Raw genomic sequence first — 20,929 nt, 5'->3', positions numbered from 1 at the left:
TATATATCTTCCTAATGCTGCCGTCTGGGGGCGAGCAAGGGGGGGGGGGGGGGGTTACATTCTGAACCACGTGGTTTGTGTTTGAAGCGCGTTTCGTTACACATGAATCTGTTACTGCCAAGTATAGAGTAATCCATACGGAGTGATTGACCTCCCCCAACCCCCTAATTTAATTGTTTTAAATGTTCCCAGTGTTTTGGATCCTACTGCTTCACCTGGAGGGCTAGTCCATTCATTCATAACTGAATAAAAAAGTGCTTCCTCCCTTCTGCTCTAAACTTACCTATACTCGGCTTCCATTCACGCCCTCTTGTTTCTCTCTGTGCTGAATCTGAAGTCGTGTCTTGGGTTCACTTTATCTAGACCATTTATGATTTTAAAGACTTCAACCAAGTCCCCCCTTCCATTCATTTTTTTCTAGGCTGAAGAGATTGGATTATTTTAAATTGTCCTCATAGCTCTGTACAATGATGTCTTTTTTGTAGTGAGGTGATTACAGTTAATTGCAGATCACCCATCAACCAACCGGTTAATGATTTGTCACAATTACAGTAAATCTGTACAAAACACAGGGCGCAGTACTAAAGTAGATTAAATAGCAGTTATTGCGTGCAATATATTTGAACCTGGGACTGAACTGCCGTTTTTCACGTTGTACGCAAACGCTGCGAATCTTGTAGGGTTATACAGCATCGGTACTGTTTATTTAATCATTCCATTTTGATTCCGGAGCACTTTATTTGGTACATATACTTTTTTATTGTTATTTCAGTAATATTAGTAAATAAAACGTATTATTGCACCGAACAGGATTTGAACTAATTGTTTAAAAGCAGTATAGGGCTTCACGCGCCAGTGAGAAGACACCGTGCGTGCCACGCGTGCAGAACGAGGGGGAGGGTGGTGTATGTATAAAGATGAATTGATTTAAGAATGCCACAGGAGGGGCAGCATGAGGAATTGTAAGGTGCTAATGTATAACAAATGCAACGTAAAAATCATACCCGCATATATATATATATATATATATATATATATATATATATATATATATATAGGATGGAAACAAGGCTGGATAGCAATTTTGCCCATTCCAGGTTTTAGTGGAATACGAATTTGATTGGCCACAGTGTAGAGGTGGGAAACTCAGGCGTGTTAAACTCATAGCAAAATCAGGAATGGCTCAAAATCAGGAACCGGTAATCAATGGGAGTCTTATCCCCATCCCTGTATATGCAAAACAACCACTCTAATATATATTATATCCGAGCAGCCAGTAATACAAGAACTAGCGAGAAAAGCGATCATCTTGGAGACGCGTTTTTATAAGCCGGCATCTGGATACGAACCGACGCTGCTCTGCGCACAACAAAAAACGCGCTCTACTGCTGAGCTATCCTGCAGACCGGCTGAATCCGCGCCCGAACTGTCCTGTTACTTTCTGATCTGCGTTGGGAACGCGGTAAGCTCCCGTGGTAGTCCGGGCTTCAGGATGCAGATCTCCGTGTTCATTCATAAAGTACCGATGAATGAAGCCAGATTTGGACCCCACGTGATACTGCATTCAGCGAAAACGACTTGAACGGTGGTGTAGTGTTGTAATAATTATGGTATTGGCAACTGTTGTTTTGCCTATAAAGCTTTCTAAACTGCTATAAATATAGATAAAACAATAATTACAATAAGATGAAGAATTTGATAACTAAGAAATAAATAATAATAATAATAACTAGTGTAAATAAAATGTAACGGCAATAAAATCGTGATTTGAAATTAAAAAGCGAAACACATAATAAAATGATAAATATGCTCTAACCACTGCGCCACCAGTGCAGAACGGGACTAGCATTCAATTGTAATCTCCCCATTCGAGAAATGGAGCTGATCAAGTCTCTCGGGTTGTATTATATGGATGATATTTCTAAATAACACAAAGCAAGCATCTAGATCATATACATTGAAAATGTACGGTACTTCAAAGTAAAACGCGGTTTGGATGCAATTCCAAATGGATATATGAGTTAAAAAGTGGCTCTGACCGACTGTCGGCGCGGTTGGCTTAGGCGGGCTGAGCACAGCTTCCCGTGCTTTGCCTGTGTGGAGCTGCGGTCCGCTCAGCCTCACCTCTCTGTCCGCGGGTTCGCGTCCAGCATTCTGTTCCAATACCTGCGGCAGACAGGCGTGAGATTCTCGGGCTTTGTTCTCTACCGCGTCGGCGTTTTGGGATATTGCCGTTTTATAGGCGATATCCCAAAACAGTTCAAAGGGGCAGTGAGATTTGAGCGACATATCTAATTGTAAAAACTGGGCCCTTTTACCTCTTGGAAAGGAAAACCCCTCTAACCATCCCCAAGCGTCGTGTTCCACTGGATGCAGTACCAGCAGTGCCCGGCAAAGCGCCGTCCCTCCTACCTGGTATACCTGCACGCTAACCACGCCCCCAGGTGGTGCCACAGAGTGACCACGCCTCTTTCAGGTAGACACCCCCTGCTGGCCACGCCCCCTCCAGGTAGATCGGATAGATGGCGGCCGGGATAACACGGTGAGTTTGAGCTCCGTAACTTTGTTCAGGTTTTTAATGATTTTTGCTTGTTCCAGGTAGAGAGAGAGAGAATGCACGTGGTATAGTTTGTTTCAGTTTTTATATTGCAATGCTTGAAAGATTGCTTCAACAAATTGCTTGTATGTAAGCTTCCATAAAAACAAAAAACATACAAAACCCGTCCAGTTGAAATTGTTTTTGTTCTTGAGTTTGAGTATTAAGCTTCAGACTTGGAAATAGTATTATAACTTATTTTATTTTGTAGTCGCTTTGATAAATGTGTTGTAAATTAAAGTTTTATTGTAAACACGTTATAATGTTATTCTAGATCTTGCTAAATCGAGAGCAGTGCTGTGGAATGTACATGGAACAAAAGCAGTGGTGTGAAAGCTAAACTATTCTTAATGGGGTATTTCTTATTTCTTGTATTTATAATAATAGTCACACAGAGTAAGGCGTGTTAAAACTATAAGGAACGTCAGCAAACGTTGTTCAAGTCACAATAAACACATACACACATATGAATGTATATTGGGTCTACTTTTCTATTTTTTCAAATGTTATTGGTGAATACACTTACTAACATGTATTTTTGTATGTGTTTATCAATTCTATTTTGGAGTAAAGGCTTTTGTAAATGTTTTAGACTCTCACAGTTTTACACAGTTGAAGAATGAGTGTTTGCCGTGTTAGACTCTATGGCCACACGTGCAAATACTCATTATCCGATAGAGGAATACAACCGTGTATATTTGTATAGGTTGGTCGCGCGCACTCAAAAATCTTTTCTTTTACATTTGACAGCTAATAATTATATGAATCAGATTACTCTTGTATTTTGTTTAAAACTTTTTTTATTATTTATTTATGTTATCCGATAGAGGAATACAATCACTGTTAGTTAATGATGCAGGTGAATTATGATTGTATAGCGCTGAACATTTGCTGCAAAACGTGGCCCGAAGAAAGTGTGTTTATCTTCTTTTTGGGTATATATTCAGGGCTGGAAATAGCAATTTCACCAATTCCAGTTTTTAATATGTTCTCGATTAGCCGCAGAGTGTAGGTAACAGGCTCAGGTGTGTGTCTTATTAAACTCATGGTAAAACTGCTATGCAATGAAGTCTTTATTTCTGACCTTTTAAAAAGGAAGAATATTGCTGACAGTTCTGTTAATCCAACCACCGTACTTGAAAATAATAGACTTTTTAAATATTTTTTTTTATGAATCCATTGATCTTTTATATAAAAATGTTATCACATCAGTAGCATTGAAAGCAATTTCAATTCATGAAACACACACACACACACACACATATATATATATATATATATATATATATATATATATATATATATATATATTTATTGTGTGTGTGTGTCTGTCTGCACAGTTAAAAAAAAAGGTTAATAGCAGTGATATGTAAACCATGTATATTTTGCGCGCTTAGACGAGGTTGGTCGCGCTCACTCAAAAATATCTTTGTCATTTAGACTTGACCGCTAATAATGATATCAAATTCCTCTTGCATTTTATTTAAAAGCGTTTTGTCATTTATTAAAACAAAGCATGAAACAAACACAACATAAATAAAAAGTTTTAAACAAAATGCAAGATGAATCTGATTCATGTAATTATTAGCGGTCAAGTCTAAGAGAAGAGGAGATTTTTGAGTGTGAGCGACCCACCTCTTCTCTACGAGCGCCATCGAGCAAAATATACACCGTTCACATGTGATTGCTGTTAGCCTTTCTTTAACTCTGCCGAGACATTCATATATAAAGTGCCTTATGGGGTCGGCGCCTCTTTGGAAAAAACTGGGCTCTGCATGAATGTCTTCAAGAATATATATATATATATATATATATATATATATATATATATATATATATATATATATATATATATATATATATATATCAGCATTGATCACCTTGGATTGCTATGTTGTTGAGTACAGATTCAGTACTACCTGAATACATGATTATAGGTAATCCAGAACGTTAAACACTGAACGTTTATGAGAAACATTTAATTTTAATTCAGCTGGTTAAGTGAGGAAGTCGTTATTACTGAAACTCTAATAAAATAAAACAGTGGGGGTGATACAGTGTAGCAGCACTAAAATACAATTCTAACACACATGTTTACATTTAGAAGACCTGCATTCAGTTTATTTTTGTGTGGCTACACAGTCTAGTATTGAGTGTGTTTTTATATAGTTAGTGAAGGAATTGATACAATGCAGCAAGGTCTTCAACTGAGGAAGTGTGATACACAGTCAGAGAGTTCAGAGAACAGGCTAATTAAAAACGAGAGAAACAAAGCATCCGGAGATTAGGACTACAAGCATTTCCATTCAAGTACTAAATATTTATCTCAATACAATGCATGTATCTCTATTGTATTTTTTTGTGTTTGTTTCAGACAAAATCAATGCTCTTGCACGTAGCATACAAGGGGAGGAGACTGATTTAGTTTTCCGGTAAGCTGCATTTTCAAGTCTTCGACTTACAGACGTGCTCAAATTTGTTGGTACCACTCCACAAAAAACGAAGAACGCACAGTTTTCTCTGAAATAACTTGAAACTGACAAAAGTTATTGGCATCCAACATTGTTTATTCCATATTTAATAGAAATCAGACTTTGCTTTTGATTTTTTTTCAACATAATATTGTAAATAATAAAACAAATGAAAATGGCATGGACAAAAATGATGGGACCGCTAACCTAATATTTTGTTGCACAACTTTGAGGCAATCACTGCAATCAAACGTTTTCTGTAGCTCTCAATGAGACTTCTGTACCTGTTAACAGGTAGTTTGGCCCACTCTTCCTGAGCAAACTGCTCCAGCTGTCTCAGGTTTGATGGGTGCCTTCTCCAGACTGCAAGTTTCAGCTCTTTCCATAGATGTTCGATAGGATTCAGATCAGGACTCATAGAAGGCCACTTCAGAATAGTCCAATGTTTTGTTCTTATCCATTCTTGGGTGCTTTTAGCTGTGTCTTTTGGGTCATTATCCTGTTGGAGGACCCATGACCTGCGACTGAGACAGAGCTTTCTGACACGTTTCGCTCCAGAATGCCTTGATAGTCTTGAGATTTCATTGTGCCCTGCACAGATTCAAGGCACCCTGTGCCAGGCGCAGCAAAGCAGCCCCAAAACATAACCGAGCCTCCTCCATGTTTCACTGTAGGTATGGTGTTCTTTTCTTTGAAAGCTTCATTTTTTCATCTGTGAACATAGAGCTGATGTGACTTGCCAAAAAGCTCCAGTTTTGACTCATCTGTCCAAAGTTTTTATGTTTTTCTTTCAAAGGTTGAGTCCTCCTGGGTCTTCTTCCATGGAGCCCACTTTCACTCAAAAAGCGACGGATGGTGCGATCAGAAACTGACGTACCTTCACCTTGGAGTTCAGCTTGTATCTCTTTGGCAGTTATCCTTGGTTCTTTTTCTACCATTCGCACTATCCTTCTGTTCAATCTGGGGTCGATTTTCCTCTTGCGGCCGTGCCCAGGGAGGTTGGCTACAGTTCCATGGACCTTAAACTTCTTAATAATATTTGCAACTGTTGTCACAGGAACATCAAGCTGCTTGGAGATGGTCTTGTAGCCTTTACTTTTACCATGCTTGTCTATTATTTTCTTTCTGATCTCCTCAGACAACTCTCTCCTTTGCTTTCTCTGGTCCATGTTCAGTGTGGTGCACACAATGATACCAAACAGCACAGTGACTACTTTTCTCCATTTAAATAGGCTGAATGACTGATTACAAGATTGGAGACATGTGTGATACTAATTAAAGAAACTAATTAGTTTGAAATATCACTATAATCCAATTATTTATTATCTTTTCTAAGGGGTACCAACAAATGTGTCCAGGCCATTTTAGAATATCTTTGTAGAATAAGCAATAATTCATCTCTTTCCACAGCTTCTTTGCTTTATTCTATGACATACCAAAGGCATGCAAGTATACATGATAAAATAGCTTTTAATTTCATCACTTTTCAGGAGGAATGAAGCATTATTTCAATGAGCTGTAAGGGTACCAACAAATTTGAGCACTTCTGTATTATACAGTATCTATTAGTTTGGTACTGTCTAACATCATCGTAGGAGTCATTTCTGACACGGCGATCTCACAGTAGTCGTCTCATACAATGTTGTTGTCGTTATGTGTAAGGACCAAAACAATAATGGCAAGAAATCCCACACACTTTGTAAAAAGATGTAGAAAGCTCCTGGTCTGTGCTGAATGTAGACTGGTGTTCTTTTCTTCTCTTTTATTCAGAAAGATGAAGTTTACCCTGCTATCTGTCCTTTGCACATTATACTCCAGGGATTGGTGACTTGGTAAGCTTTTCAATTAATTGTGCGTTTATTTTCAAACCATTCCTGATTTTATACATTGAAAATGAGTGCAGAGGTGTACACGAGTAATTTATATTTGCAAAACATCTGTATTTGTAGATACACACAGGTGAGGATTAGGATTCTTGGTAAGTCAGAGAATTTTATATTAAATTACTGTTGTTATTTATTTGTAATAATAATAAACAAACCTATTATAACTCATGATACAATTTGAGTAACTAGATGGAAATAACTCATACAAAATCATGAGCCAAAGATAAACAAGTTGAGCGAAAAACTCAAACTAGATTTTTTTTTTTTTTGTAATGTTGTAGTTAGGAATTGTGTAATTACATTTGCTTAAAAAAACAACTTGAATTAACGATGAACAGATTTTCTATTGAGTTGACTGAATGCTCATAACTGCATTTCCTTTACAACAGCCTCCTTCTCTTTCACAGTCCCCCTGCCGCCGGTCGTATTTCTCCAGAGCTTCACTGCTGTGCCATGCAGGGCTGGGCTCCCAGTCCTCTTCCAACCCTCACACGGAATCCACAAAACCACTGAGTGCTGCACTTTCACACCTATCACAATCCTGGGTAAGGCTGCACAACTTTGAAAGTGTTATTGGTAAATTCAAAAACAGTGTATGCACTTACACAGTGCCCTTTGATCATTTAATAATACCTGAAAGGCTACACATATGTGCATAACATAAAGAGTTAATGGAATTATATTGCTGAATGCAATCCAGAGCATTTGTTGGAGTCTAGGAGTGCGTGATAAAGGTTTGGTGAAGATCTGTGCAAAGTCAAGGCAATTATGGTTTTCCCTAGAGTGTGACTGTCAGACAGACGTGATAAGCGCTTCATTTGAAATCTTTTTTTTTTCTTGCTGTTTATTTTTCAGGGTGTCCTCTCCCATCCCATCCCATCCCATCCCATCCCATCCCATTCCCATCCCATCCCAGACCAGACCAGGATCTAGTCCTTTCTCCTGAGTCTTGGGTGCTGAAGGAAGCAGATTGAGGTGAGGAATCCCATGGTAAGTCATTGAGACGGGGAATCCCATGGTAAGTCATTGAGGTGGGGAATCCCATGGTAAGTCATTGAGGCGGGGAGTCCTACGGTAAGTCATTGAGGCGCTTGCTGGTTTTAATTTTGTGTAACTGTGGGATGTGAGATAGCTGATACTATTGAAGTCTCTTTGTCTCTGAGATCCTAACAGGGAGAGAGATAGAAGTGTTTCAATACAGGACAATGAACAGTAGCACACATGCAAAGATACAAACCAGGAATAGTCATGCATTTAATTTCCTATCTGTGCTGTTCTTTATAAAGCATACTGTATGCACAGCGTCTCTCTTTCTCCTATAGAGGTCAAGCAAACAATTTATATTCTTAGATTGGAATAGCCAGCTGTTGTTTTAGGAAGAATACATTACAGTGCAGTCATCCTATATATATATATATATATATATATATATATATATATATATATATATATATATATATATATTATACACACACACACACACACATACTCTAGAGCAGAAACAGATAGAGCAACACATTTCAAACTGGTTCATCTTACTGAAGCAACATCAGTCAGAAGTACTGTATTTATTTTGAACATTTTCTTACAGCTTGGATTCTCTCTGTCAATTTGTATTGAGGTGCTGTGTATTCTGAAGTCTTGCTGGTGCACAATCCTGAATCGACACACCGATTGCATGTCATCGTAAGTTATATTCTGTTTTCTCTCCTTCCTAGTTGAGCGTGAGCCCAAAACTCCACCGTAGCGGACAAAATAGAATTTCCGCATGCGTTCTCTTTAGAACCCTAGAGGTTCCGATTAAGAATCCTTTAAACTATTCGCATTAATCGTGGACTGCCTTACGTAAGTCTTACCGCTTGCCAATGCTACCATCTCTGAAACGCAATCGTTTGTGAGAAGTTGTATTTTAGTTTTACGAGTGGTGGGTGCGTTCGCTCATACATACAGTAAACTACCGTGTCATCAACAGTACTCGAATGTTGAAGCGTTTTATTCCGTTAAGAAATGTTGGTAAATTAAAATGAAAATAATGTATATAATCCCACAATTGCAACGTCTAGCGCTCTCATAAATTATTCCAACGCGTGTTTGAAATATTTAAACGGCAGAATTGCTTACAGTGGTATCTTTTTGTGTATGTATTTTTTTCTCAAGGCTATGAAGCTGGATTGACCCGCTAAAAACAGTGGAACCCGAGTAACGATTGGTTCTAAAGTCAAAAGTAAGTAAATTACAAGAATATTCGAATATATTAGTTTTTTTTTTACACAGCGCGCGCAACTTTATAATACAACGTTATGTATAAAGACTGCTCTAACTGAAGTGTGTGTTTATTTAACAGTTCCAAGATTCATCATTATCGCTGCCTCGACACTGAACCTGGAAGTCATCTGCACAGCCTCTCGTGGTAAGCAAGATTTGATTATAAACTCCACAACGTACAAACTTGCCAAACATTTGAAACTTTAATGTCACATGGCCAGTAAGTACTGTAACAATAAAACACGTATCTACAATGCGGCGAAGTCTTTTGTGCAGGAATGACATGTATCATTTTGGTTGTTTTCAGGATACACGCAAGTTGACGTTCTGCAGCGTCGCTCTGGTAAAATGGTGCCTGCTTTGAGTCTCGGAATGTTTTGGTCACATCTTGCTGATTTCAAATAAAGATTGCATTCAGTATGTTCTACTTCTTGTCTCACATGCGATCACTGGGGACCAAATTGTCCTGCCCCACCCGGGGAATCGGTGACATTCAAAGGACTGCTGGGAGTTTACATACCTCACTTCAGGAGGTGATCATGAAAACCTTCTCCCCAATAGAATTGGGGTTAAGTATTTTGGCGGGAAAATTTGGACCAGCGAAATCAGTGTCCCTTTGTAGAAAAGAGCACAAAGGGATCACATAGTTTGTTAGAGACTGGCTGGGCTGTCACATAAGGAAAAAAAGTAGGCAAGGCAACGATAAACTTTTATTATTAAAAGTGCACAACACAAAGCAAAAACGATTATCAATATACCATGAATATGTAACCACTTTTATACAACTGGCATTCCTGGGTGAAAAACAAACAGCACGGGGCTCATCTTTCCTAAAAAGAAAGAGCAAAAATAAAACGAGTTATTGAAATGCGAACAACGCTCTCAATACACTACTGCACAAAAAAAAAAAAAACTATTATCGCATCAGTAAGGCGTATGGATGAAAAAAGGATTCTGGGCAGAAGAGATATTATTGTCAAGACCAAAAATGTAGACACAATTCATTTTTTTAAATGTTGCTTCAGATTAAAAACAAAAGTTATGAGACCGGTACAGTGAGTACAAAGTAAAACGAGAATAAATTACAATCGTTGGATTATATAAATATGCGCACTTTAATTTTGACCAGTTACACAGAATTAAAACCAGCAAGCACCTCAATGACTTACCGCCTCAGTCTGCTTCCTTCAGGACTGGATCCTACTCTGGGATGGGAGAGGACACCCTGAAAAATAAACAGCGACAAAAAAAAAAGATTTCAAATGAAGCGCTGATCACATCTATGTCAGTCACACACTATGGAAAACCATAATTGCCTTGACTTTGTACAGATGCTCTGGATTGCATTCGGCAATATAATTCCATTAACTCTTTATGTTATGCACGTATGTGTAGCCTTTCAGGTATTATAAGTGATCAGAGGGCACTGTGTAAGAGCATACACTGTTTTTGTATTTACCAATAACACTTTCAAAGTTGTGCGGCCTTACCCAGGATTGTGATAGGTGTGAAAGTGCAGCACTCAGCGGTTTTGTGGATTCCGTGTGAGGGTTGGAAGAGGACTGGGCTCCCAGCCCTGCATGGCACAGCAGTGAAGCTCTGGAGAGATGCGACCGGCGGCAGGGGGACTGTGAAAGAGAAGGAGGCTGTTGTAAAGGAAATGCAGTTATGAACATTCAGTCAACTCAATAGAAAATCTGTTCATCGTTAATTCAAGTTGTTGTTTTTTTTAGCAAATGTAATTACACAATTCATAACTACACATTACAAAAAAAAAAAAATCTAGTTTGAGTTTTTAGCTCAACTTGTTTATCTTTGGCTCATGATTTTGTATGAGTTATTTCCACGTTTGTTTATTATTATTGCAAATAAATAACAGTAATTTAATAAAATTCTCTGACTTACCAAGAATCCTAATCCTCACCTGTTTGTATCTACAAATACAGATGTTTTGCAAATATAAATTACTCGTGTACACCTCTGCACTCATTTTCAATGTATAAAATCAGGAATGGTTTGAAAATAAACGCACAATTAATTGAAAAGCTTACCACGTCACCAATCCCTGGAGTATAATGTGCAAAAGACAGACAGCAGGTTAAACTTCATCTTTCTGAATAAAAGAGAAGAAAAGAACACCAGTCTAGATTCAGCACAAACCAGGAGCTTTCTACAAAGTGTGTGGGATTTCTTGCCATTATTGTTTTGGTCCTTACACATAACGACAACAACATTGTATGAGACGACTACTGTGAGATCGCCGTGTCAGAAATGACTCCTACGATGATGTTAGACAGTACCAAACTAATAGATATTGTATAATAAGTCAAAGGCTTGAAAATGCAGCTTACCGGAAAACTAAATCAGTCTCCTCCCCTTGTATGCGACGTGCAAGAGCATTGATTTTTTAATTAGCCTGTTCTCTGAACTCTCTGACTGTGTATCACACTTCCTCAGTTGAAGACCTTGCTGCATTGTATCAATTTCTTCACTAACTATATAAAAACACACTCAATACTAGACTGTGTAGCCACACAAAAATAAACTGAATGCAGGCCTTCTAAATGTAAACATGTGTGTTAGAATTGTATTTTAGCGCTGCTACACTATCACCCCCACTGTTTTATTTTATTAGAGTTTCATGGATCAGTAATAACGACTTCCTCACTTAACCATCTGAATTAAAATTAAATGTTTCTCATAAACGTTCAGTGTTTAACGTTCTGGATTACCTACAATCATGTATTCAGGTAGTACTGAATCTGTACTCAACAACATAGCAATCCAAGGTGGTCAATGCTGATATATATATATATATTCTTGAAGACATTCATGCAGAGCCCAGTTTTTTCCAGAGGCGCCGACCCCATAAGGCACTTTATATATGAATGTCTCGGCAGAGTTAAAGAAAGGCTAACAGCAATTACATGTGAACGGTGTATATTTTGCTCGATGGCGCTCGTAGAGAAGAGGTGGGTCGCTCACACTCAAAAATCTCCTCTTCTCTTAGACTTGACCGCTAATAATTACATGAATCAGATTCATCTTGCATCTTGTTTAAAACTTTTTTATTTTTTATTAAAACAAAGCATGAAACAAACACAACATAAATAATAAAAAAAGTTTTAAACAAAATACAAGAGTAATCTGATTCATATAATTATTAGCGGTCAAATCTAAAAGAAAAGATTTTTGAGTGCGCGCGACCAACCTATACAAATATACACGGTTGTATTCCTCTATCGGATAATGAGTATTTGCACGTGTGGCCATAGAGTCTAACACGGCAAACACTCATTCTTCAACTGTGTAAAACTGTGAGAGTCTAAAACATTTACAAAAGCCTTTACTCCAAAATAGAAATGAAAAACACATACAAAAATACATGTTTGTAAGTGTATTCACCAATAACATTTGAAAAAATAGAAAAGTAGACCCAATATACATTCATATGTGTGTATGTGTTTATTGTGACTTGAACAACGTTTGCTGACGTTCCTTATAGTTTTAACACGCCTTACTCTGTGTGACTATTATTATAAATACAAGAAATAAGAAATACCCCATTAAGAATAGTTCAGCTTTCACACCACTGCTTTTGTTCCATGTACATTCCACAGCACTGCTCTCGATTTAGCAAGATCTAGAATAACATTATAACGTATTTACAATAAAACTTTAATTTACAACACATTTATCAAAGCGACTACAAAATAAAATAAGTTATAATACTATTTCCAAGTCTGAAGCTTAATACTCAAACTCAAGAACAAAAACAATTTCAACTGGACGGGTTTTGTATGTTTTTTTGTTTTTATGGAAGCTTACATACAAGCAATTTGTTGAAGCAATCTTTCTAAGCATTGCAATATAAAAACTGAAACAAACTATACCACGTGCATTCTCTCTCTACCTGGAACAAGCAAAAATCATTAAAAACCTGAACAAAGTTACGGAGCTCAAACTCACCGTGCTATCCCGGCCGCCATCTATCCGATCTACCTAGAGGGGGCGTGGCCAGCAGGGGTGTCTACCTGAAAGAGGCGTGGTCACCCTGTGGCACCACCTGGGGGCGTGGTTAGCGTGCAGGTATACCAGGTAGGAGGAACGGCGCTTTGCCGGGCACTGCTGGTACTGCATCCAGTGGAACACGACGCTTGGGGATGGTTAGAGGGGTTTTCCTTTCCAAGAGGTAAAAGGGCCCCGTTTTTACAATTAGATATGTCGCTCAAATCTCACTGACCCTTTGAACTGTTTTGGGATATCGCCTATAAAACGGCAATATCCCAAAACGCCGACGCGGTAGAGAACAAAGCCCGAGAATCTCACGCCTGTCTGCCGCAGGTATTGGAACAGAATGCTGGACGCGAACCCGCGGACAGAGAGGTGAGGCTGAGCAGACCGCAGCTCCACACAGGCAAAGCACGGGAAGCTGTGCTCAGCCCGCTAAGCCAACCGCGCCGACACATGGCCAGAGCACTTTTTAAATCATATATGCATTTGGAATTGCTTCCAAACCGCGTTTTACTTTGAAGTACCATACATTTTCAATGTATATGATCCAGATGCTTGCTTTGTGTTATTTAGAAATATCATCCCAATAATACAACCCGAGAGACTTGATCAGCTCCATTTCTCGAATGGGGAGATTACAATTGAATGCTAGTCCCGTTCTGCACTGGTGGCGCAGTGGTTAGAGCATATTTATCATTTTATTATGTGTTTCGCTTTTTAATTTCAAATCACGATTTTATTGCCGTTACATTTTATTTACACTAGTTATTATTATTATTATTTATTTCTTAGTTATCAAATTCTTCATCTTATTGTAATTATTGTTTTATATATATTTATAGCAGTTTAGAAAGCTTTATAGGCAAAACAACAGTTGCCAATACCATAATTATTACAACACTACACCACCGTTCAAGTCGTTTTCGCTGAATGCAGTATCACGTGGGGTCCAAATCTGGCTTCATTCATCGGTACTTTATGAATGAACACGGAGATCTGCATCCTGAAGCCCGGACTACCACGGGAGCTTACCGCGTTCCCAACGCAGATCAGAAAGTAACAGGACAGATCGGGCGCGGATTCAGCCGGTCTGCAGGATAGCTCAGCAGTAGAGCGCGTTTTTTGTTGTGCGCAGAGCAGCGTCGGTTCGTATACAGATGCCGGCTTTATAAAAACGCGTCTCCAAGATGATCGCTTTTCTCGCTAGTTCTTGTATTACTGGCTGCTCGGATATAATATATATTAGAGTGGTTGTTTTGCATATACAGGGATGGGGATAAGACTCCCATTGATTACCGGTTCCTGATTTTGAGCCATTCCTGATTTTGCTAAGAGTTTAACACGCCTGAGTTTCCCACCTCTACACTGTGGCCAATCAAATTCGTATTCCACTAAAACCTGGAATGGGCGAAATTGCTGTGCAGCCTTGTTTCCATCCTATATATATATATATATATATACGGGTATGATTTTTACGTTGCATTTGTTATACATTAGCACCTTACAATTCCACATGCTGCCCCTCCTGTGGCATTCTTAAATCAATTCATCTTTATACATACACCACCCTCCCCCTCGTTCTGCACGCGTGGCACGCACGGCGTCTTCTCACTGGCGTGTGAAGCCCTCCACTGCTTTTAAACAATTAGTTCAAATCCTGTTCGGTGCAATAATACGTTTCATTTACTAATATTACTGAAATAACAATAAAAAGTATATGTACCAAATAAAGTGCTCCGGAATCAAAATGGAATGATTAAATAAACAGTACCGATGCTGTATAACCCTACAAGATTCGCAGCGTTTGCGTACAACGTGAAAAACGGCAGTTCAGTCCCAGGTTCAAATATATTGCACGCAATAACTGCTATTTAATCTACTTTAGTACTGCGCCCTGTGTTTTGTACAGATTTACTGTAATTGTGACAAATCATTAACCGGTTGGTTGATGGGTGATCTGCAATTAACTGTAATCACCTCACTACAAAAAAAGACATTATTGTACATAGCAATGAGGACAATTTAAAATAATCCAATCTCTTCAGCCTAGAAAAAAATGAATGGAAGGGGGGACTTGGTTGAAGTCTTTAAAATCATAAATGGTCTAGATAAAGTGAACCCAAGACACGACTTCTGATTCAGCACAGAGAAAAACAAGAGGGCGTGAATGGAAGCCGAGTATAGGTAAGTTTAGAGCAGAAGGGAGGAAGCACTTTTTTATTCAGTTATGAATGAATGGACTAGCCCAACAGGTGAAGCAGTAGGATCCAAAACACTGGGAACATTTAAAACAATTAAATTAGGGGGTTGGGGGAGGTCAATCACTCCGTATGGATTACTCTATACTTGGCAGTAACAGATTCATGTGTAACCAAACGCGCTTCAAACACAAACCACGTGGTTCAGAATGTAAACGCCCCACCCTCCCCCCTCCCCCCTCCCTTGCTCGCCCCCAGACTGCAGCATTAGGAAGATATATATGCATGTTGAAATTCCCAACTCTATTCATTAAAGGGTGTGATCTTGATAACTAATATAGTGTAAATGATAGCTGTGGTGTACTCGGATAGTGTGCAGGTTATTGAAATAAATCCACAAGTCTGATCAAATGTAAGTGGTTCCCATGACGTAGTCTTTATTAGAGTAACCAATTACAAGCCAGAGATCAAGCGTAGGTAGGAAACCATGAACTAGGAAGACACCTTTAACAAATGAACAAGTTCAAAAATGAAAAACAAGCAAACATAATGATGGCATACAGATGGTTCAAGTGTGCAGAACTGAGCTGTTTAAATTCAAGCTGCAAAGTGCTGTTTCTGCAGGTCTACAATGGGCTGGATTAAGCTCTGCACTGAAAGGGGTAGACTTGCTTTGCATCCTTTTCTTTTTTTCCTTGTTCTTCTGTTCCTCGAGTCCAGCTTTAGGCTGAAAGACAGGAGAGGGATGCATGAAGTACCCGTGTCCAAGAACACTGGTTTAAAACATCATCCGTGCAGATTTTAATTTGGAAGCACATTGCAGACCAGTCCTGAATCATCTATTGAAACAACTGAAGGAAGAGGAACAGAGCAGTTGAGGGCTTTGCGCTCCTGTGAAGTTGTATTCATTTTATGACTCACTGATTTTTTTAAGAACACTGCATCGCTGACGTGTATTCTGAAGTATAAAAAAGCTGCATCTCCCTGTTGCAAGTCAGTTTAAGTCACAATGGGCAAGACAGCAGATCTAATCCCTCATCCCATGACACAGGTTTGTCTCTCTGATTTGGTTTGCTTACCTTTCCTTCCCCATCACTGCCTGACGAGCTGGAGCTGGAACTAAGGTCTCCCTCGCCCTTGTCCTTGTCCTTGTCCATGCCCTCCTCCTTGTCCTGGCCCATGTCCTTGTCCTGGCCCATGTCCTTGTCCTTGTCCTGGCCCATGTCCATGTCCATGTCCATGTCCTTCTGTAGACAGATTAGGAAGAGTCAGGGTGCAGTTCATATTATCTTACATCAGCGGCACTCACTCGTGTTAATCAATTCCAAACAGAGACCTTGTTCAAAGCGGGTCTATAACTACTCAATTGAACACCTAGGTTCAGGCCTGGTTGGAACAAGGCTGTGGTCTGCTCAAGTCAATAACCCTGGATACGGCTGAAACTGGAATAGATTGAAAGCGAGCCAGTGGCACATACAGTCATTATCTTATATAAATTTTTGTTTATATATTTAACAGAGTCCGCCCAAGTTAATCTACAAAAAGATCCAATAAAGTACTTTTCCTTCACGTTTTATTCTTTATATTGGAATATGCAGCTCTTTGGAATAAAAAGCTGCTTCTATCTGGCAGCTCAACAGTGTGAACTTACTCTGCTCCTGTCCTTTCTGCTCGTGTCCTTTCTGGTCCTGTCCTTTCTGCTCGTGTCCTTTCTGCTCATGTCCTTTATGCTCGTGTCCTTTCTGCTCATGTCCTTTCTGCTCGTGTCCTTTACACTCAACCTTGACCTTTGTCTTCAGCTCTTCTTTGCCCTGAAAGACAGAACAGGGATATATGAAGTACCAGTGGATAAAGAGAATATAGTCTATGCTATTACCAGAACAGATTTCATTTGCAAGCCAGAGCCATTCCTTAACAATGCATATAGAATGTTACAGGATGCTGAACCAGACAAGCTGAGATCCACTCCATGAGACAGGGATCAACATGCATGCTGAAAGCAGCAGGAACTTCACAATCGTCATTGTGTGCCAAGTGGGTAAAACATTTCCAGTCATATCGGATTACGTCAGACAAAGAGTCATGACTGTGATCAGGGTACGGTTCCAACGGGTTTGGGTTCATGAGAGTCTGCTTCAAAAACATTTTCAATGGGTTCAGCTTTTCATTGCTAATAGATTGTTTTGTGATTGTTCTGAAAAGGCTCTGGTTTGAATCACTGTATAAATCCAGCCGCACTTGCTGATACATATTAAAATGCTTCCTAAGACATTTCCTGGTCTTCTGTATCCCTTTCAGTCACTCTGTGTATAATTATACCATGTTATGTTTCCTGTCTATCAATCTATTTTATAATGCAAAATGTTATTTGTTCAAAGTTTTGGCAGAGGCAACTTCTCAAACTCCACAGAGTTTACACAAACCGTTTTACAATTTCTATAAAATGTAATAAAAAAAAAAAAGTGACCGAAGGGGATATTTATCACTAATGAGATAATTATTACTCACTTTTACATTTTTGTTAAAAGGAAAGGAAACCTATTGACTGAATGAGATGTGAGCTTACCTTTGTGCAGCCATCGCTGTATGAGTCACATGCATCCTGTGGACAAAACACATTTTGCATGTCAAGGAAGATCTCTTTGAATGCAAGTCTTATATATAGGAATTCTCACTGAGTCAACACTTTTATTACACATCTTTGATCTGCTGAAACGTTCCAAATGAATTTCATGAAACAGCTGTGCAGCTTCAATCTGTAAAACAGCTGTGCAGCTTCAATCTGTAAAACAGCTGTGCAGCTTCAATCTGTAAAACAGCTGTGCAGCTTCAATCTGTAAAACAGCTGTGCAGCTTCAATCTGTAATACATATGTGCAGCTTCACTTGCTAAGGTTTTATAGGTGTTAAAATCATACTGTCACGATTTAACCCTTTCAGCCCAGGCGGGAAGTCAAGGGCCCGTCTTATCTTGACGCTTTTTAGATTTCTTCAAGTACCATTTACCAAAATATATGTAAATATTAAAAAAGGGTTTGTCCTGCTCTCATATGCTATAATCAATAAAGGAGTTACTTTTTTTAAATGATATAACTTAATTTCACATTCTTCCGCTCGACAATAATAATTCAGGACTGAAGGGGTTAAATGCAATGAGCCCAGCACAACACACTTCAAAGGCAGGTAACAGCAGGTTTGGAGGACAATGAGAACAACGCAATACTGCAGCAGAACCTAGAACCCAGAACCCCTGAGAATGATTGCAAACCTAGTTTAGGAAGTGTACAGCTGTGGCCAAACTTTTTGCATCACCAAATATTTTAGCATTGAGAAATAATTAAAAAAAAATAGAAAATAAAACAGCCATGCACCCATTTAAACTAATCACTTGCGTTCAGACTTAGTAAAAGGGAGGTTGCTGCTATTTTAGTGTCAGCTGCAAATAAGCGTTATTACTATTTCCACACAAACAGCACGGGCTCACTTACCTTTCCCTTCTTGTCCTTCTTGTCTAGGGTGCAAACAAAGACAGATCACAGCTTGGTACATTATATATGCATGCATTTTACACAATCATAGCTCACCACCAATATTTCTCAATCTGTATTGAGCAGCCTCATACCTTTCTCTATGTCACCACTAGTGTTATTGTCACATTGCTATTTATATTCAGTGTTAATCGTGAATAAGAACACATCGTAAGTTAAAGCAGGTGTGGTCGTACACAATGCTGACAGACCGGACACCGCTGCCGTGCACCGGGGCTGGAGTGACTCACAATCCAATAGCGTATGCGAATGATCTAATGTACTTCATTCCATTCGAGTTTACAAGACCCAGCACTCTAAAAGCATACCTGATGCAAAATATTATACATCAGTTTCCATAGAAATATATGTTAAAATACATGCTTAAGATTATAAAAAAAGACCATCATTAAATAAACTAAAACAACTCGTCTATTTTTGCGCAATGACAGCTAATGAAAATGGCTTGTCTTGCCTCTTTGCTCTACGATGGGATTATTCTACAGTATATATTTAGTATTATTATTATTATTATTTATTTCTTAGCAGACGCCCTTATCCAGGGCGACTTACAATTGTTACAAGATATCACATTATTTCACATTATACAGATATCACATACAATTACCCATTTATACAGTTGGGTTTTTACTGGAGCAATCTAGGTAAAGTACCTTGCTCAAGGGTACAACAGCAGTGTCCCCCACTGGGGATTGAACCCACAACCTTCTGGTCAAGAGTCCAGAGCCCTAACCACTACTCCAAACTGATATATATGAATGTATATCATTTTTACCGTCCATTTTGAGGCAGTCTTCTCCGGTGATTCTCTTGGACAGTTTAAGCGCTCGGTTTGCTGTGTTTATTCTTATCTCAACAGCTGTTTCGCAGCGGCTCTCTTATATGGCTGCAGCAATGGGTGTGAATTTTACCTATGAACAGGTCATTGTTAATTGTCTTCACACACTCCCAACCCCAGAGCATTTGAAAGATTACAAAAATACCATCAAAACATAACAAAGAGAAGATTAACAATGGTTACTGTGACAATGAGCTGTGAAATAACAAATGCGACAATTAGACTAAAAGGGCGTTTGTATGTGCGTGCTCTCACATTATTATATTCATATAGAATAGATCTATTAATTGCCAAGTAGATTATAGGGGTTTTGGTGGAGCATTTTGTAATAATCTACAGATGTCCAGTTTTCTTTTTAACCCGTTCAACGTTGCCTAAAACGATAAGTAAATTGGATGCACCTTCCTTACATCATTCTAAAATAGCAATTGTATGTTTAGATAAGCTTGTGTAAAAAGTAATTTAATAAACATAAACATGAAGGACAGCGACATGATTCAGCCTTGGTCCCACGGATGACCCGAAGATAGTTCTGAATTCTTCCGAGGTCGGAAAATGAGCGTTCTGCAACGCACGATGAAACCAGCGCAGCCAGGAGGATTATTAAAACATACTGCATTATACACGTCAGTGCGTAAAGGATGCAATTGCAATTTCACAGGAGCACAAAGCCCTCGACTGATCTGTTCCTCATCTTTTATAAAGTTGTTTAGATAGATAATTCAGGACTGGTGCGCAATGTGCTTCCAAATTAAAATCTGCACGGGTGTTTTAAACCAGCAGATTGTAGACCTGCCAAAACCAGCACTTTGTAATCTAATTTAAACAGTTCAAAAATTATGTTAGTTTGTGAATGATGTCTTCGTTTCTGGTATCCGACCTAAGCTTGATTTCCGTCATGTGATTGATTAGTCTAATAAAAGACCACATCATGTGATCCACTGAATTTGATTAGGCTTGGGGATGTCTTTCAATAACCTACACACTATTCAAATACACCACAGCTGTAACAGCATTTACATTATATCCTTGAACACATTTTCTTGTTCGTTAGCTGCCAAGATCATAACTTGGTAATTGGTAGGGGTGGGAATTTCAAATGAAACACATTTGC

At 38.8% G+C, this 20,929-nt stretch overlaps 1 protein-coding gene and 2 long non-coding RNA genes across 11 annotated transcripts; 1 reads left to right on the top strand and 2 right to left on the bottom strand.

Annotated features, from left to right (window-relative positions):
- Positions 1–2,387: 2,387 nt before the first annotated feature.
- On the top strand, positions 2,388–9,645 carry LOC117414516 (uncharacterized). 5 transcript variants are annotated; one of them, XR_009329092.1, is made up of 10 exons: positions 2,388–2,542; positions 4,971–5,028; positions 6,838–6,899; positions 7,017–7,045; positions 7,361–7,498; positions 7,809–7,943; positions 8,575–8,639; positions 9,111–9,177; positions 9,298–9,363; positions 9,526–9,645. It is a non-coding gene; the product is annotated as an uncharacterized LOC117414516 (long non-coding RNA). The 5 variants fall into 5 exon arrangements; XR_004546257.2 differs by having other exon boundaries at positions 2,391–2,542; positions 7,809–7,928; positions 8,545–8,639; XR_004546256.2 differs by having other exon boundaries at positions 2,398–2,542; positions 8,545–8,639.
- Positions 7,892–13,221, bottom strand: LOC117414517 (uncharacterized). Of its 5 annotated transcripts, XR_009329095.1 has the most exons (7): positions 11,570–11,630; positions 11,270–11,331; positions 11,124–11,152; positions 10,709–10,846; positions 10,388–10,443; positions 9,977–10,048; positions 7,892–8,119 (listed from the first exon to the last, which is right to left on the bottom strand). It is a non-coding gene; the product is annotated as an uncharacterized LOC117414517 (long non-coding RNA). The 5 variants fall into 5 exon arrangements; XR_009329094.1 differs by lacking the exons at positions 7,892–8,119; positions 11,570–11,630 and adding an exon at positions 13,188–13,221 and having other exon boundaries at positions 9,911–10,048; XR_009329096.1 differs by lacking the exon at positions 7,892–8,119 and having other exon boundaries at positions 9,911–10,048; positions 11,251–11,331.
- A 2,628-nt stretch (positions 13,222–15,849) lies between these two features.
- LOC117972559 (kininogen-1-like) lies at positions 15,850–19,902 on the bottom strand. Its single transcript, XM_059026678.1, has 6 exons — positions 19,753–19,902; positions 18,918–18,940; positions 17,997–18,032; positions 17,082–17,241; positions 16,510–16,677; positions 15,850–16,157 (listed from the first exon to the last, which is right to left on the bottom strand). Exons 1-5 carry the CDS (start codon positions 19,757–19,759, stop codon positions 16,550–16,552), a joined length of 354 nt encoding a protein of 117 aa, XP_058882661.1. The 5' UTR covers positions 19,760–19,902; the 3' UTR covers positions 15,850–16,157; positions 16,510–16,549.
- Between the last annotated feature and the right edge of the window lie 1,027 nt (positions 19,903–20,929).

Source organism: Acipenser ruthenus, chromosome 7 (assembly GCF_902713425.1).
Source record: "Acipenser ruthenus chromosome 7, fAciRut3.2 maternal haplotype, whole genome shotgun sequence".
Lineage (NCBI taxonomy): Eukaryota > Metazoa > Chordata > Actinopteri > Acipenseriformes > Acipenseridae > Acipenser > Acipenser ruthenus.
This window is presented reverse-complemented; position numbering and strand designations above follow the sequence as displayed.